General features: G+C 42.8%; 1 protein-coding gene across 3 annotated transcripts in view; it reads right to left on the reverse strand.

Annotated features, from left to right (window-relative positions):
- Positions 1-19,768, reverse strand: part of hdac4 (histone deacetylase 4) — a 130,273-nt gene that overhangs the window by 20,233 nt on the left and 90,272 nt on the right. For all 3 annotated transcript variants that reach the window (XM_070975415.1, XM_070975416.1, XM_070975417.1), the window contains 5 exons: positions 7,699-7,806; positions 5,038-5,093; positions 4,755-4,842; positions 3,296-3,415; positions 3,069-3,166 (listed from right to left, as the gene is read on the reverse strand). In XM_070975415.1, coding sequence (XP_070831516.1) covers positions 3,069-3,166; positions 3,296-3,415; positions 4,755-4,842; positions 5,038-5,093; positions 7,699-7,806 — 470 coding nt within the window. The remainder of the gene's footprint in view (positions 1-3,068; positions 3,167-3,295; positions 3,416-4,754; positions 4,843-5,037; positions 5,094-7,698; positions 7,807-19,768) is intronic.

A 19,768-nucleotide genomic window follows, 5' to 3' on the forward strand; every position in this document is an offset into this window, starting at 1 on the left:
AGTGCACACAAATGTACTCACACATAATTAATGTGAATGCAGCATAAGGTCTTGGTGTGAATTTTTCCTTGTGAACAAAGGAAAACTCTCAGGACTACTCATCTCTGTGTAATTACTCCAGTCCCTAATTTCCGCATGTTGATCATACCTTCCAATTTTATGTACTCCAGGTTTCTAACATGGGGGGCAAAGGGATGAAATGTGACATTGATGGTGGACCACAGGCTGCAGATATAGATAGTTTTCAGATTTGTCTTATTAATAGACAGCAGAATTAACTAGTTACTACTGCAAGATACAATCTGCCAGTATTTACCAGAGATTATCACCATTATCAGCTAATTCCCAGGGTTTTAATGATTAGAAAGTATTAAAAAGCCTCCAAATTATGAGCCGTTAACACTGGAGAAATTCAACTTGCAGTAAAGGGCCAGGTGAGGCCCACTGCAGAAGAAAATACACTCTGTCCTTTAGAGGGAGCAGTGCTCATGAAAGCAGTCAACAAATGGTTAAAGTGCAGAGCTTCAAGGCTTTCCCTCTCCGTTCATAAAAAAATAGAGGAGAGCAAGAGAGGAGAGAGAGAATAAGAGAGCGAAAAACTCACACACGCACACTTACACTTCAAAGCCCTCTCATCTGGCCCTGCGGAGAGCTGGTTTGAATTAAGTTTAATTCTCCTCCTCTCTCGTCTTTCCAAGTTCATGGCAGAGGAGGGAGTGAAAGGAGGAGGAGGAGAGAGCGAGAGAGAGAGAGAGACGGTGCTTCTGGTTTTCATTAGGGCCAATTTTCTTATCTTTTTTCTTTGTGCTTTCTGGAGGCTCAGACTTGATCCCCTGCAAATGCAACGTGGCACAGGCCAGCCAAGGAATGGGAAGGTGCCGGCTGCAAGGCACGCATCCCCTCCTGAGGAGGAGGAAGGAGAGGACCACAACACACAGATAAACAATGAGGCTGGAAGAGAGAGGCTGTGTGTATCAGGTGTCCACGCACGTGTCTGTCTGCATGTGGTTGCAAATGTGTAAGCACGCTGAATGTAAAAGCTGCAGGTGTGAGTGTTTGTGTGTCTGTCTCTGTGTTTTTGTGCATATTCATGCACCTTCATGTTAGTTTGAGCCAAGCCCTTCTGCATTTCTATGAGCCTGTGTGCAGCTTGTGCATTTGCATGTACATAACAAATGACTGTTCTGCATCTGCAACTGTGTTACTTTGAGTGTGCATGTGCACAAGCGTGGTATAGGCATGTGTGTGGTAGATCTATGAGCTGTGATACAGGTTTGCCGCTGTCCTGTGGGACCTATGAATTGTCCAATGCTGCTACAGCCTTGGGGGATTAATGGCGTCAGGGTCTGAGGTGATACACACCCAAACTCTTGTTCTGCTTCATTTTATATCTTTGGATCTTTTCCATAATATAAAGAATACTGATTTAATGACCTAGCACAAGCCTCTCCTCATGCATGTTCACATCCGTGAACAAACACACACATAGCAAAACTACTGTATAATAAAAGGGTTTTAGTTTTTTATGTTAAAGCACAGTGAGCGACTGATTAAAATAAGGAATGCACTGATTGGCTTAAACACAGATGGAACATGTCCAACTTACATGAGTCAAAGGTGCACTCCACCAACACTAAACATGAAACTCAGTATACTATACATTATACCATGGTCTGAGTGAATACTTGATTCTGATTGGCTGCAGGGGGTTCATTAACTCCTGATAATGGACACCTGTTAAGAAGTCCCTGTGAAAGTTATCATCATCCACTGTTCTAAAATGTGCAATCATAGCAACAAGGAGGCAGTCAAGACCTCTGAACACTTTCTTGCAAGGTGTTAACAAACTAGGAATTATAACAGGGAGAAATAATTAGACACCAGATGAAAAGATGAGATTACACGTCATTTAAATGAATTCAGTGCCATGCCTAAAACTGACTTGAGATCAGCAACGTGGAGGTTAAAGACAGGCTTAAATATTAAATGAATAGCAGTAAAGACAGCAGCCTTCACCACCCGGAGTTTGGAATAAATCATGTTTTTTTTTAATACTCTTTAAGCCTGATCTCACAGCTAGATCAGACATTGATTTCAGCAATTTCTAGTTAAAGGCAACAGTACAGTGGAGAGTCTTGGTAGCCCAGTGGTTACTGCACATGCCACATGGTTGCAACTGTCACTGGTTCAGTTCCAGCCGATGACCTTTGTTGAAAGTTCATTCGATACTGTACGCAGTTTTTCGTTTTTATGTGTGTTCCTGATCAGTCGTATTTCATTCATGTGAATAATACACTGCTCTGTGTATCAATATAGATGGAGAAAACAGCAACTTAAGAGTGAGGCATACTGCACTCGCTATTGGCTTCAGTGATGGATAATAAATAATGTCTGCAGAATGATATATTATATATTAGGTGGTTGTCATCAGAGCACTCGTGTGGAAAGAGGGTGAAGAACAGTGGGGAGAGTTGGAGCACACAGGGGTCTGGGGTGCATTAACGGGCTAAGGTGTGCTTCCGGTGGTTGCGTGCTAAAAGCTGCGAGAAGACAGTGGCCTGTCAGATTGATGGGTTTGGCTCAGGCCAGATGGACGCACGGTCGCAAACACAGGTTCATCTTCAAAGGGTGCTGGAACCAATCCAGACCTGCTCCTTACCAGCTGCATGAACCAGACACGTGTATGAGACATGTTCATGGTGGTGGTGAGTCCATACCGGTGTGCTTACCGGCCTTTCAAGCAATGTGTGTATGTTTTACATGTGTGAGGGTGTGTATGTGTGTGTGTGTGTGTGTGTGTGTGTGTGAGTGTGAGTGTGAGTGTGAGTGTGTGTGTGTGTGTGTGTGTGTGTGTGTGTGTGTGTGTGTGTGTGGACCTAATGGAAATCAGGCCTGGCATGAGGAGGAGTTCCCTACCTACTCAACAGCCCCCAAAACATCATTCATCAAACTGTGCACTGCATAGCTTTCCCTCTAAGACATTTTCATGTCAGATATTTTGCCTGACAAGGAATTAAATGTACAAGTGACAGATTTCTCTGAAGCAGCAGGTGATATCACTGTCTTACCTAAATGCAGCCAAGTACTCTGCATCACCTATAGGAGGTTCCAGTCCTCCAGTAAAGGCCATGTTCACATTGAAGCCTACACCTGCGCCACTGCCCACCTGCAAAACACACACACACACACACACACACACACACACACACACACACACACACACACACAAATGCACAACTGACTCTTCATAAATTCCAAAAGGTGGACAGAGAGACAGTCAGGTGCTGATTCCCACCTCGTCAGGTGCTCCACTGCCAGGGAAGAAGTTCCCATCATCGTAGCGATGCAGAGACAGGTAGAGAACACTAGGGTCTGCATAGAAGGCCTGCTGGGTGCCATTACCATGGTGAACATCCTGGAAACATCAGAAAGGGACAACTCAGGGCAAAATCGTACACAGAATGTGGGAAAAATAGTGATTAAGAAATGAAATAAGAATATCCTCAGTATAATAAGACTTTGACTCTTGCGGCTGAAACAAAACTACATACAGAAACGAGGTTTGGACAATGAGTTCCACGGAGACACAACTATCACCACCTGCACCTGCACCGAGACCAACTCAGCGACACTCAGCGACCGAAATACTGCCAGACAGTCAAGTCTGTATCTCAGCTGCAGTCTGTTGTGATTTCCAAAAGGGATGGTCAGCAGGATTCAATAAAACACTCAACTTCACGACATCAATTAAATGACCTCATTGTCTATATCCCAAGAATGCTTTAATACACTGATCCTAAAAATGTCCCTGTTGGCTGGAGGCAGAGTGGCATGACAATGAGTTTGCTAGCTGCACTAAAAGTCCCCCTGTGACAGACAGAGAGGAAATGAAAAGGCCCTTCAAAGGCTTTTGGGAATGGCCATGACCAGCCGGGGACGCCACTGAACTGCAGTTCTCCTAGACACGACCGTCATACCTTCTTATAAATTACTTTGTCTCTCCTTTGGAAAAAAAGAAGACATTGTCTGACCTAAATAGTTGATATTTTAAGCCTTTCTCGTTCTCATAACAAGCACAGTGCTCAAGTTTTGGCTGTTGTTCTGTTCTAATAATGGAATTATAGATTTGAGCTGGTCTGATGGACACATACATGTATTCTTGGGTTTGAGTGTGGTTTATTTTGCACCAGTTACAGTCAAAATGTCTGGCTGCAATGTCCATTACCTCTCACATTGCAAAAACAATGAAGAGAACGTACTGATGATTTTGATATACTTATAGCCTATAGCAAGGGGTCAATTCTTTTTTTTTTTTTTTTTTTTTTTTTTTTTTGACGAAAAAGCCACGGGGTCACTAAAACCAAATCAAAGGTTTCTCACTCAGGATGATGAAAATACTCTGGAAATGCAATGAGAATCTGCGTACTACTTATCAGATGTCTTGTGCAACACTGACCTTTTGGAGTAAGAGAACAGGAAAGCTTATGGAGGGTATCACATATTTGTCCTTCTGTCAGATGACAAATCTTTGAGCCTTCCAGTTACAAACTTGCAGTATGTAACCAGAATTGATTTCTCTGTCATGATGCAATTATACCTTAAACCACATCCTGCATGTGTCATTGCCAATTAATCTAGGCTGGTGGAATAGAATCCAACTCACATCAAACCACTGAAGAGGAGGCTGTACACCTACGCATAGTTGTGCATCCTCTAAGCAGATGGTAACCCACTGTGTTGTATGTGGAACTCACCCAGTCCACGATGAGGATTTTACTGACATTGAGCCTCTGCTGCAGGAGCTTGGCTGCTATCGCGACGGAGTTGAAGTAACAGAACCCCCTGAGACAGGACAGTAATGAGACATCGCTATTAACTTTCTGAAATGACATTAGATTCTCAAGCTTCAGCAATACTGTGCTTAAATACTTTTAATAGCTTTTCCAGAAAAGCAGCAGGAGGAAATGCAGAGAAAATATTTGCTCTGAAGGGAACTGAATTTAAGGGGAAGCTCAGGGCATGAAGAAATGTTCTTACATGGGCGTACTCTCCTCAGCGTGGTGTCCAGGTGGTCGCACAACAGCAAACCCATTCTGTCAGGGAAAACAAAAATCATTCACACACAGAACAGTTCAAAAAGCTACTACGCATAAACCACCATGGTCCATGGAAGCTGCATCTGTGTGACGGATCATTAGATCAGAGTGAGCGTGTTAGATGATGTTCAGGTCAGACAGTGTTGAGAGATCTTCCTTCCTTTCACATATCCAGCAGCCCCCCGGCGACATCTAACAGTAACACCACAAAACCCACCACAAATACATGACTTAAAATAATAATAATAATACATTTTATTTGTTAGCGCCTTTCTGAGCACCCAAGGACACCTTACAATAAAATATTGTAGGCAAGTCTGAACAGATGGCTTTTAAGCTGTGATTTGAATTGTCCAATGGAGTCAATCTGACGGATGTGGGGGGCAAAGAGTCTGGGTGCAGAGCAGCTGAAGGCTCTGCCACCCATAGTGGTCAGTTTGAAGTTAGGGACAGACAGAAGAGCAACTGAGGAGGAGCGTAGAGCACGGGTGGGGGTGTAGGGGTGGAGAAGGTCTGACAGGTAATGGGGGCCAGGTTATGGAGAGCTTTAAATGTGAGGAGGACTTTGTATTGGATTTGCTGATGGACAGGTAACCAGTGGAGCTGAATGAGGATGGGGGTGATGTGGTCGGTGCATTTGGTACAAGTGATGATTCTGGCGGCAGAGTTCTGGATGATTTGGAATCGGTGGAGAAGTTTGTTGGGGAGACCAGTGAGGATTGAGTTGCAGTAATCGATGCGTGAAGTGACAAGTGCGTGGACCAGGACCTGGGTGTTGTGTTGGGTGAGAGATGGGCGGAGACTGAAGATGTTACGGAAATGCATGAAGGCAGTACGGGTAATGTTACTGATGTGGGGGGAAAAAGAAAGAACACTGTCCAGTATGACACCGAGGCTTTTGACTAAAAGCAAAATTAACTGAATCTCATGACCTGTGTCTGCAGACACCAAACTTAATCCTCTCACCACCATTCCTCTTGGAAAAGGTCTTTAGCTGAAGATTTAAAACGGTTTCTCACAGGCATAATAATTTAAAAGTGTGCACGTATGCACACGGACACAGATACTGACATCGGGTCAGTTAAGGGGAGCTTTGTTAAGGCAGGGGCCTGCGGGACTCTCAGCAACTGCTTTTGGGGCTCCCACTGCTATGTGGGGACATTAAATAGATGTTCAGGCTGATGTAGAGCGAGGGAAGCTGGACTAATGATGTTGAGTCAGCTGCTGTGGATTAGCAGTCAGCCGAGAGTTTATTGTAGAGACAACTGGCTCAGCTGGTTTGAAGACACTTGGTTCATGCAAGCTGCATGACACAGTGTGCATGTAGGTGTATGAGAGACAAGGGAAGGTGGAGTGTTTCTCCATGCGGAGGAAAAATAACAACAGATGAAAATAGATATGAGGAGAGAAATAGAAAGAAGCAGAGAGAGAGACAGGTGTGTGCATGTGTGTGTGTGTGTGTGTGCGTGTGTGTGTGTGTGTGCGTGTGTGTGTGTGTGTGTGTGTGTGGGGAGTAGATTTATGCGTTCTGTGGAGTTCAGAGAGTTGTTGGTGCAGGTGGAATTTGGTCATTTGGCTGCGGAGGCTCCTCAGAGGGCCATCTGCATGTGTGTAAGCGTGTGTGTGTGTGAATGTGTGCGTGTACATGAGCGTGTGCACACATGTGCATGTACGTGTTAAGATCAGGTTAAGCTGAGGGCAAGTCGATACTTGTGAACTTTAACCCCAGCTGAAGCAAGTCCATATTACTGATGTTTCAGTTAAGTTCAGCATTTTCCCTCCTGGGATGTGAGCCATTCGACTTTCCCTTCAGACGCTAATACTACCAGTTACACAATGTACCATACGGAAAGACCCGATCATTATTTCTCAAAACTAATAATGCCTGCATGTAGAAGAAGTACTAAAAGCTAGCACAGCTAGCTAACACCAAGTGCGACGGCTGCTCTGCAGGTGGCTGTGGTGTAACACTAATGAAACAGGCCTGTTAGTGGGGACTGTTGGCATTTGCAGTGCCAGTGTGCCGGGCCTCCCTGCTGGGTTCAAACAGTAAGCAGCCATTGCCACAGACACAGGAAGGCTGGCTGGTGGGCAAAGCATGACGGGGGAGGGGATGTCTGTCTAGGAGGTGCTAACGAGACTTGGAAAGATGTGGAAGGAGGTTTCTATTTTCTTAAGGTGTTTGGAGGTGTGAATGGACTGACCTTTAATCCTTTAATCCATGTGGGATTAATCAAAAATTGTTTGATTATCCATTAGCAATTATTTGAAATACACCTTTACATAGTCATCCATGTGCATAAAGCATTTGCTCTGCCTCTAACTCATCTGGAAAATGGAGTCAAACCTGACAAGCAGACTAAAATCAAAACCTTCAAAGTTCCAGTCATGGATCTATTTTGGTGGAGTCCATCTGAGCTTTGTTTCATGTTGGCTCCATCTTAAAAGGTTATTAACTGCACACACAGAATTACCCACATATAAAGGCCACACAGACACGACAAATGCACAACATCCTTCAGTAATTCCAATCCCTAAAAATAAAACAGCAAACATCCGAGACCTCGCTGCTCATTTATCCTGACAAAGCATCTGAACTAACCTTCAGCTCTGCCGACGCCACTTTGAAGACGAGCTCGACGACCGAGCCGACGGCCAGACGAGCCGCGCTGGACGAGTGGACCTCGTTCCAAATAGTGTCGCTGTCCACCTGCAAACACAATCACACACGCGCACATGCAGTCATCTGTTGTTTGTATCACATTTATTTTAAAAGGAGCAAAAAAATATGCAACTTTGTACTGTTTTCCATTTATATTTGATGGTGCGGTTTACAGTACTTCAGTGGCACAGCAATTGTAAAACTGCGAGGACGCTTGAAATCATTTAGCTTGTGTTATTTCACATCAAAGTTGGTCTTTGAAAATGGCAGTTTAGCGACTGCTGGAAAATGTTTTCACTGACATGGGGAGAAAACAATAGAGCGAGAAAGCGTGAGGCAGTGACACATATTTAGAAGCTTACTCACACAGACAAATGGCCAAACCTGGAACAGACACCATCATTTCTGAATGTTGACTTTAGCACACTAAGGAGCGAATGCAAGATAATGCCTCATTTTGACATTTTTTTATAATTTATAAGAGTCAAATTTCAGATAAACTGAAGCCAATATGTTGACAAATTAATATATAGATGAAATCAGCATCAATTACATGTATTTTTTACTTCGGATATGAAGTCTTGGATGACAAATTTTAAATGCGTGGACAGAAAATTTTAAGTCCGGATGGAAACAAACAGGAAATTCTGGGTTTATTTGTTTAATTTATTGAGTGAAAATAAGATTTAACCATGGATTTTTATTTAATTGTGTATGGGTGAGTGCATGTTTTAGTATGTTCACACATAGCGCTGCCATTCAGTGGTCAAGCCTGATTAATGCTGAGGCACGCTCAGCCCTCAGCCCCAATCACAACAGCACATCCGCGCACATCCACGCACATCTACACACACAGGCATACCGTAAGAGCCAAATGGACCACAATATTCTATGGGATTGATTGTAAGCGGGGCCATGCGCAGGATAATATACACACCCTCCATCAGGCATGGCAGATACTGCAGGCAGATGGAGCACATGATAAACACAGAGAGAAGAAGCTGGCAGAGGAAAAGAAGAAAAGGAAGGTCTGTATGTCAATGTGTTTGAACTGTACACACATGTGCGGAGCGGCCCATGCCAGAGCTCTAGCGAGGCTTTCTGATGTAATCCCGGGGCTCTTCTACTCTGAATATGTCAGCTTTAACCAGACAGACAACTGGCCTTTTCATCCACACTGATGGCTTTTCAGTCAGCCCGCTGGCCGACTGATGCATTAACCCCTGCCACCCAGCTGGCCCGCTCCGCCCTTCACCCAGCCGGTGTGTTCAGCGACTCAACAGCTTCTCGAGCACTTATTACTATCCTCCTCAGTGACGGGAGTGATCAAGGCTGGAGGAGGACTCCATAATAACATCCACAGGGAAGAAAACGGCTCTTTTTAAGTCGTGCCAAGAAGGACTCTGTCATGAAATAAAAGTGTGGTGCATTTACCAAATACTTAAAAACTAAAAAGCAGGGAGTGAGGAGGTAAAGGAAGCGTTCCTGATGAAGGCGAACGTGAAGACAGAGTAAGGGGAGGACGCCATGTAGTAGCCGAGTCAGTGATTGAGTGAGCGAGCAAACGAAGAGCCAAGTGAGTGAGTGAATGGGAAACTGAATCATATATACAAGTCAGGTTAATGAGCACAAACAGATGCTGTTCCAAAGCTGCATGTGGAGACCGAGTGGTTTATTATTTCCTATGTTGATGTTAGTTTTGCCTCAAGCTAGAAGTGGGATGCAAGCTAGTCAGGAAAAAGCGAAAGGGAAGGTGTGCGTGTGTTTGCGTGTGTGTGTGTGTGTGTGTGTGTGTGTGTGTGTGTGTGTGTGTGTGTGTCGGCGGCAGAAAAGAGCGGGAACGTGCTGGTATGACAGAATGATGGTTCTCCGCAGGCTGACAGCCTAATTTCAGCCGCCTTCCTCTGTAAACGTGTGTGTGTGTGTGAGACTTGTATTGTGTGTATGACAGGAAGACAACAATTTAGTCCCATTTGGCATTATAAAGAGCAGAACAGAGCAGCGCGGAGCTGCAGCTTGTCCTGTTCCCACCACAGCAGCGGCAGCGAGCCCCCGGGGTGGGAGGAAGAGGGGGAGGGGGAGAGGAGAGAGGGAGAGAGCCAGGAGGTACGGATGGGATACAGAGGAGTCAGAGGCGCAGAGGGAGCGAGTGAGGAGCAGTGGAGGTGCACGAAGGTGGGAGGATGATGGGCTGGCCCTTGGAAATCCTCAACATGGTGAAGAACACACACGCACACACATCTTCAGGTGTGAGACTGTCCCAACATATCAGTTTCAAAAGACGGCGCTTCCAACAACTGCCTTAGCACACAAACATCCCGAAAAACATACCCTCGACCATACACACAGACAGGCAGACAGGCAGACAGACAGACAGACAGACAGACAGACAGACAGACAGACACACACACACACACACACACACACACACACACACACACACACACACACACACACACACACACGCTTAAAACATCTGGTTGTAATTACAAACACAGCGGAAAGGCAAGCAACAGCTTTTGTTGCCTCTGGTCCTTGAGGGGCGGAGTGCGTGCGTGTGTGTGTGTGTGCGTGCGTGCGTGTTTGTGTGTGTGTGTGTGTGTGTGTGTGTGTGTGTGCACTTACCAACCCAGCTAAGTGTGGACATTGGACTTGAAAACTAACAGGGGACATTTTTTAGGTCCCCTCTTGGACATGCATTTATTAACTTTTTTCCAAGAGGTCCCATCTTGGTGTGCGAGTGTTTAAGTTCTTACTCATGAGTGCCTCTACTACCCATTACACACACGTCGCTTTTCACACTCCTCAAGCTGTGTAATGGGTTGTTGAAATTCATTGTTCAAACCAGTAGACCAAAATACTGGTCTGACCACATTTCACAATCATAGGATTTTTTTTTTTAACTTTGTGTGCTCGGTCTAGACTCAGGCAGATTTCAAGGAGTTTAAAGACATTTGACAAAATGGTCAAATAAACCAGGATACAAAGAAATAACATGAAAAAAAAACGTGTTTAAGATAAGTTATTTTAAGTTCATCTGATTTTTACTAGACCTAAAGAAACTAGTTTCAATCAATTTGTTTATATAATTCGTGTCCCCAAGGTTCTCAAAAGGGTCCATACTTGCACTGTATCAAATGACATTGGTCCTGTTATATGGCTCCTGATGACACAAGTGCATCATGGAGCAAAATTGAAACTCATGCATGAAAAAGCGGAAATTTCTTTTATATTAATATTCTTTCAAAATACTAAATGAAACAATTTTATATATTTGCTTTTACGGTGACATATTATGAAGCTTTTTCAATAAGTTACATAGGTCTATGATTTCCATAAAACATGTTTCTGAAGCTGTTTGCTGGAAATAGCTTTCAGGAAAAGATTCTTGCCTCCCTCTATTTCCCTCTGTTTCAGTCCCTTTCAGAATGTGCTATTTCTGGTGTCTGTAGCTTTAAATGCAAATGAGCTGCTGCTGTCCCACCCATGTTACCGTGGTAACGGGGAGAGCGTAGACTCACGTTGCACTACGCATGTGATAGAAGCGGACATGGCGGCAGTAAACAGACCGCGTTCGTCAATAGTTAAACCATACGTGTTCGAACCTGAATCGGATCCTGAAGGAGAGGAGGCTCCTACAGAACCTCAGAGAATTCAGCAGGACGCTTCTGAAAGGTTTGTCTAAAAACGTCTTTCTATTTTTTTTCTCCTTAGTATGAGCACCGCCCGTACAGGAGGCAGCGTGAGAGGCCCGCAGTTCAGACAGTCAATGCTCACGCTAAGAAGCACCAATCCTAACTCGTAGCATACCAGAATGACGGGGAGAAACTCAGCTAAAACTCTCTACCAAGCATTTGCACCCGAAGGAAACATAATTCATACAGCAATAAATCATATGGGCATGTGACGAAAACACGGAAATAGCTTATGTCCACTTTAGCGCGTCTGCTGATTTCACCACGTCACACAAACCACACAAGCCTGGTATCATATGAAAGCAGTGTCCGAAGGTCCTGGTTGTTTACATAAAGAGGAGGGGGTTTCTAGCAGTCACTGGGTTGCTGAGACATTGACCAGTCTAACTGCGCTGAGAGTTTCAGCGCTCCGTCTCATTTACACATGCAGGGGCAGAGCACACAGACGACACTGCTGAGCAGCACTACTGACCATTCAGCTCAGGCTGAGGAAAAGTAGCTAGCTGGAGCACACACATTCAAATGTTAAAAAAAAGGGGGGGGGGGGGGGGGGGGGCTGTTAGTGGCTGAAAATGCTGGTATGCAACGTTTCTTATTTCTTTAGCTTTATACATGCATGAATTCTTTTTTTTATTTGATTGTATCAGTACACGTGGAAATTGTGCAACAATGCAGTCAGAGCCTGAGAACATACTACAGGTCACAATATCTTTGCCTGCACTTACAGTATGATCGCAGTGTATGATTACAGATAACATGCCACTGCAGATACTGACCTTATGTTATGCACAACAGGTTACAAGACGGCTGCAGCAGCTGGATGAAAGGCCTCCAGGCATGATCGAGCATCCAGGTTTCGAACCTGTTTGCCTAAATGTGCATGCAACACTTACAGGGTTGACTACGGTGCTTTACAGCTATGGCGGACAGAGCAGCGAGTTTCATCTTAACCAGCTTCATTGTTCATACGCCATAATAAACTAAATAGTCAGTCATATTTTTTCTTGAACATACAGCCAAGTTTTTTCTTAGCAAATACTGTATATTACACATTTATTCACATGAAACATTTTATAGATCTGCAATAAATATTTATTGACCGCAGTCATGAATAGTTGTACATGGAGACACAGTACAAGTGAAGGATTCACTGAATCCATCCAAAAATGTGAATACATTATAGAACCTTTTGACTAACATAATGTTCAATTTTCTCAGTTGTTACAGGTGTCTAGCCTATATGAGTTTTGTGAGCTGGTGCTGGAGCTTCCTTGGCCAGAAGATTTGTGTAGTCATCCCATCACGTGCATGTCCATCAAATCATCAATATACCCTGTGCAATACACAGACACACAGAAAAACATGAATCATTAGTATAATTTATTGGATTATTCAACAACTGTTAATATAGTGACATTTTGCACTTTGAATTATGTATTTAAGTGTGTCGTTTTTGGTTTATTTATTGTGTGACATGTACAATATAAATGTTTGTTTTTTGAGTGAATAAAAAAAAGTTAACATGAATGTGGCCTCAGTCTTCACTGGTTTGGCTCTGCACTCTCCCTTCATGAACTTTGGAAAGCTCAATTTGAAAACAGGATCCCCTGATGATGTGGTGGTTTGTCCTCTAACAGCATTCTCACTGTAATGCAGTGTAAAAGTATATTTTTATGATAACAAGGCATACTTAGGAGTAAAACATGACAGCACTGTTACAGTGTCAATTCAAGCACTAAAGGCTGCAACAGCTTACTGCTACACTTGATCAACAGCAGGTAACTGTAATGATGCACTGGGCTATGTAAAAAGAGAAGTGACATCAGCCTTATCTTACGTGTATAGCTATGCTAACAGTTGCATGCAGCGTAAAAAAGGATCACTCATAAATAAAATCCAGAGAAAAAACGCTTGGAGTGTAATTTGTGCTGGGATGTAGCAGTCTCAACCATACACTCGTTTTGCAACGGGCTTTTCTAACATACACCAGTTTAGAAGATATTTCCAAATGCATTTTTTCACAAATTCCAAAGCTTAGACCAGGTGAAGCGACCGTGTATGTATCGCTTGACCGACCTGGTCGCTGGGTTTGCATATGAAGACCGTGCTGATTGCTAACTAGAAGCTAGCGGTTAGCGTTAGCTTGTGCTATATGGCAAAACGCTACTTTGTTAGTTAGTGTAGAACTGAAAAATGAACACAGCTAAACATTTATAAATGCTGGCATTTCCCTCGGACATGCACTAAATCATTTGCAAGACCAGAAACGTTGTGTGACGTACCAGAAGCTACGGTAGCAGCGAGCTAACGTTTGACGGCTGAAGCCGTAGTCTCGAAGCTAGCGGTTAGCCTTACATCGTTCTCAATGGCAAAACAGACACGCTACAACACGCGAGTTCGCGCTAATCTACAAAAGAAACACACAGCTAATTATTTGTATACTTACATGTCCTTCCTCTGCAGGTATTCCACGCGAAGTTGGAAGTGAGCCCTCCTTTAGATGAAGTCTCTCGGCTAATCCTGCCTCGTACTGACCGAGGTTGGAAAAACAGTCAGCCTTGAAGTGGTTAGCACACACCAGCAGGTTTTTGCCAACTGTAGCCAACTGACGTTGCCTTCAAAAATGAATTCAATCCACGCCGCTCTTCTGTCCTCTGCGGCTGGGAGCCGGTGGAGCGATTTGTGCTGGTCTTTACAGCCAACAACACAGCAATACTTGTAGCGCTTCGACATGGTAACTACTCACAGGATGCTTTCGATAACGAAATGTCGTATCCGTGGTAGCGCTGTATGTGGTGGGTGGAGAGACACCGGGGAGATGGGGAGGGAGTGGTGGCTGGTGGGCGGGAACATGTTCACTTGTTGCGTGGCTCGTTTGGAAGGGTGTTTTCAGAAATCCGTATCTCACTCGAAAAAGCGCGGACGGTCTTGAGACCCAAAATAACACCCCGAAACCCAGAAAAAGTTGTTTTTTCATAATATGGGACCTTTAATTTTATATTATAAATATATCATGTTATTTACAAATTTGCTATGATGATTTCCTAATTCATTATCAAGTCAACTGAGACCTTTAATGCACATACATACAGTATTTACTTGAGAATCTTACATTTCAATTTAACGTACCTTTCTCCACACTGATGAGTTTTTTCTGGAATGTGTCTTTATCTTTCTGAGAAGCAATGAAGTGCAAGGCTTCCTTTTCAGGACAAATTCTTCTGGGTCTCATCTCAAAAAACGTAGATAAATCTCTTTCAGGCTTTCAGAAAAAACTGGTATAAACCCTCTGTGCAAAGCTCAGTATATATACACAATCCTAGATCTGTCTGGACCCTGACTGGTTCTTGCTAACTGTTGCTGGCACAATAATGCAAATGTTCTCTGATAATGAAGATAATAACCTGCATACCTGTAAAAGAGGCATGTATAAAGAATGTTGCTTTGATCTTTGAATTGTAACAGAAAAAGGACTGTACAGACTCCCTTTTTTGTTGAAGAGAATGATACTGGCCCCACGTGGAGCACTGCTCACACTTCTTCCTGGAAATATTCATTAGGATAGTAAAAGACAGAAAATCTATTAATTGTCAACAAATTGTTATATGCCCAAGTTTGACAGGAAAAAAAAAGATCTTCCTTTGTCTGCAAAAACTCCAGGAATACACATTTCTTTATCATGAGATACTGGCTCCACTAGAGTTTTTACTTACATCTACATTTTGTCATGAATACAAAGACACGTGTATACACGTGTAGTGTAACAAGTTAGACGACCTGTCATACAGCGTCTGGACGCCCCACCACACCCCAACACAAGTAGGTGAATCTCATCTTAAGGTGCAATATGTCAATCCTTCAATCAGGTGTATTATTACTCCTATGTGCAATATCAATACTCCAGTCAGTAGTACTATCATCCAATTGCAGTATCAGTACCTATTGTTCATATTTTTATATTCCTTGTTTATATTGTTTATATTGCTTGTTTGATATTTAATGTCTTTTTTACTGATGCCCTCTGTGTTTGCTATCCACTTTGCTGCTGTAATACCTGAAATTTCTCCACTGTGAGACTAATAAAGGTGAATCTTATCTTATCTTAACTTATCTTATCTTACACTAGCGTGTCAGAATTTTTTCATCTTGTCACATCTAGTGTGGCATTTCAAAGGCCGCCTCTTACATTTGCTTTTAATGTTATAGCACATCCACATACATTTAATTATTATTTATTTAATATTTTAATTTTTTTGGTACACATGATCACCAGCATCACGTACAACGCTTCTGTCAGTTTGACAGTTGCTTCAACCGCCTCCCTGATGACATCTGATGTTGTGCATGATCGTGAGATCAGACGTGCTGTGATTGGTCGGGGTCATACATGTAGTCTTGCCAGACACGGAAAGAGTTTATGGCAGTGTGATCACTAGATCTGGCATGGCTCCCTGTAGTTTTGAAAAAATAAATAAATAAATAAATAATGTGAATAAATAATGGAGATTTTACATAATTTTATGTTTTTTTATTGCATTTTATTTTCATTATTTTTCATATTTTTTATATTCCTTGTTTATATTGTTTATCTTGCTTGTTTGATATTTAATGTCTTTTTTTTGGTCGAATTTGGTGTGGCTCCCACGAACTCCTGATGGGAATAATGCCCCAATACATTTACCAGCTAGGTTCGGCCACGTGAGAGGCTGAGTCCAGGCTGCTCTGCAGTGTGGCTGCAGTGATCACCACTGAGACACCATGCTGCTCTTTTGGCTGTTTGGGCGATCATGTGTCAGATGCACAAGGGTGTACAGGCTCCATAGTTTCATCTGTGAGCTTTGCTGTTTGGCTGTCTTCACCCACTGGGGAAACTTTGGAACTCTTCAAGGGTGTTTCAGTGTTGGAAAAACATGGTGTCGGTTTTACCGGCTTTGACGGCTTTTGAGGGTCTGCAGTCTTATGACCATGTTCTTTTTTCTTTGATGTCTTTGACGTTTTCTTCAACGAATTGTAAGCACTGATCTTGTCCTTGTTCTCTTGCATGATCTGGCTTGGCACATCCTTGTAGTGTCTTGTCAGAGCGATAATTCTGCTTTTCAGTTTTGCGGGCTCATCGATAAAAGGCATGCATGACTCAAGATCATGCCTGAATTTCTCATTACAGCTCTCAATTTGTCTGACCTTGGCCTTCAGCTCATTAAGCTGTGATGTGCTGGTCACCAAGTCCTGTTTGAGGTCTTTGACAGTTTCTATCAAGGTACTTTTTTCTGACTTGGCCTTCTCCAGCTCATCTCTTGTTTTTGTCCACTTGGACTGTCCCTGTCTTGTTTCGTTCTCTAGACGCTTGTTGGTCTCCGTCATTTCTTTTAAAGTAATACGTAAATGACTATTCTTGTCACGAGATGTCTTGTCTTTTCCTTTTTTCCTATCTGTCTTTAAAGCAGCTAGCTCCAAATTTGCATTCGCAAGGGCTTTGTCCTTGACTTTGACAGTGTCCTGTAATGCAGACACCTTCAGGGTCAGATCTTTGTTCTTGTTCTTCAGCTCTTTTATTGTCATCTGCGCTTTCTCTGCCTCTAGGGCTCTGCGTCCTTGGGCATTCTCTGTGTGTCTATTCTCAGACTTTTTGTTTCTGTGATTAAGAAGTTTCTGTTTTTCATCAAGAACAGATTGTAACCTTTCTGACAGAGTTTCCATTGTCTCTTTGTCCATCTCTGTCAGGTCCGTCAGCTCTTTAATGTCCCGGGCTTTCATTTCATTGTTCACTGCAGCAACATGCAATTTGCTTTTTAGATCATCCACCTCAGCCTGACTGGCTTTCAACGCTTTGGCTAGATTTTTGTCTTTCATCTCCAGCACTTCCATTTTCTGAAAGTAAGGCTGAGACTCATCCCTGTAATGCTTCCTTCCGTCCTCAATTTCCTCGGTCAGGGACTCGATTTTCCATTGTAGAAAGAGTTGTTTTATCAACTTGGTATCATCCATTTGAGATATTTACCGATACTTCACTATAAACGAAATGTAGATGTTGTGATACTTGTTTCTAATGAATGTGATTTTCGTTCTGTCTGAGATATATAGGCTACCAGAATGTGACATCATCAATGCCTTTCAATCAAAGGAGATCAAAGGCCATGCCTGTGACATCATCACAGTGGGTTTTGATCACCAGAGATCAAAGGCATGGACAGTGACATCATCACATTTCATGCCTTTGATCACATTTGGTCTCCACCCACAAGCAGAAAAACCATGGAATGTAAACAAAATTCAAAAGTAAACAACTTTGCATGTGCGTGTGTGTGTGTGTGAGAGAGAGAGAGACCAGTTATTTATCACGTTGTGGGGACAAAAATCTGTTAACACAGTCACATTGTGGGGACTCACCTCCCTCATGGGGACAAAATGCAGGCCCCCGTAATGTAAATCATTAAATTTTAGGGTAAAGACTGAGGATAGGGTTCTGATGTCACAAAAATAAAATATATGTGATCGACTGGAGGGAAATTCAACAGACTGAATAGGTTTAGGTGTGAGATGAGGTGTGAGACAATGACAGAGGTCTTGAATGACACCATTTCCAATTGATTTTTGGGAACACTACATCAATGAAATGGCACGGATTTTGGGCCAAAACCAGTCATAGTATTGATTGGAAAAGACCAAGACCATTGAGAAGAAGTCCGTGGGCAGCCATTCATATTTGATGCCAAAGACCAGCCTTGAACTGAGATGGTAGTTACTATCTCTACACTATGACCAAGTTGTTATCAATTGGCTGAAACTCCAGATTTTGGTCGTACAACAGCCCCGTATCATTTCTATTTCCTGAATGAGGACCATGAGATGTGGTTAAAAGCTCTGAAAAAATTTTTCTTTAAAGAAAATAATTACATTATAAAGAAATTAAAACTTTCACATATCTCACCAGCAACAGAATGCAATCATGTTCTTGGGAAAATGATGAGTGTTGTGTGATTGAACCAGGATTTTCTGTGTAGTTGGTGACATATTTGATCCGAGATGTTATCATTTTCCTTCTTGAACGTTTCACTATAAAGTATACAGCATATACAATATGACATTTTAGGTCCAAAACAATTTAATGACCAATGAAGTCCCACCACTGGTCAACTGAGATTCATTTGAACAGAAGCAATCGTAGAATATTGTTGACGAAGCAAAGTCAACTCAAGGTCCACTCAATTCACATGGTTTTCACAACTATTTCACCAGATAAGAATGTTGATATATGACGATTCTGCGAAACTCTGGATTACATGCAGTTCCAGTGGCAGTGTGTTTCAGCACATTGTAGCTACCATGACTTGCACGTCTACGATGGGACCCGAACTCTGATCTCCACACTGAATGTTGGCACTGGACCTGCATCATGACGTTTAATCATTCAATATGTTCACAGTGGTTACTTTGGGGACTCACCTGGGTCATAGGTCAGAGTGCTGAGAATGATCAAAAGGAGCATTTACTGTTCCAATGCAACTGAGCAAATTCCATCTGTTGATGAAGACTGTGTATGGTTGTATGGTTCAAACTGTCAAACTACAAAATATTGCTTGCATCCAGAGGAATGTAGACAGTTTACCTGTAAAAATTCTAATTATAGAACTCAGAGAGAAAGCAGACATGGCACGTAAACTGTTAGAATGGTATTTACTGTGTGTAGTGTGAAATTACAGCTTTGACTCTCGTCACACAGTCAGTCTTCCTTTGAGGTTTTGACAGATTTATGGATTGTATTGTTTTTGTACAGCTACCCAGCCTGAGTGCTGCTCTTCCTCTAAGTAAGCTTGGTAAACAGACGCAGCTCGCCACATGTTGAAGACCTGATGCTTGGATCAGTGGTGTTATAATAGCAGATGGTTGTTGATGTTCTCACCAGGGTGTTGGCTATTTGATTTGTCTTCTGACCAGAACTGTGTGTGTGTGTGTGTGTGTGTGTGTGTGTGTGTGTGTGTGTCCAAGTGTGTTCATATTGTGTGAGTTTGTGTGGCAGAATGAGAACAAATGGGACCATTATTGAGGCAGGGGGCAGAGAGAGAGTGGGCGAAGGGAAACGCAGTTCTTATACTACTATTTGATGATGCTGAAACTATGCTTATTTGGTTCATCACAAAGTCTGAGGCAGCGGTGCCAGACGGGTATTGATTAGATTAACACAATGCTGTAAAAACACAACAGTCTATTACAACAATTTTCCACTGAATAAACTAGCGTGACTAACACTGGCAATTTCCAAGCAATATCAGGCACACAAATTACGACTACTTAATTACATAGTGAATATTTGTAAA

The sequence above is a fragment of the Chaetodon trifascialis genome, chromosome 12 (assembly GCF_039877785.1).
Source record: "Chaetodon trifascialis isolate fChaTrf1 chromosome 12, fChaTrf1.hap1, whole genome shotgun sequence".
In the NCBI taxonomy this organism is placed as follows: domain Eukaryota; kingdom Metazoa; phylum Chordata; class Actinopteri; order Chaetodontiformes; family Chaetodontidae; genus Chaetodon; species Chaetodon trifascialis.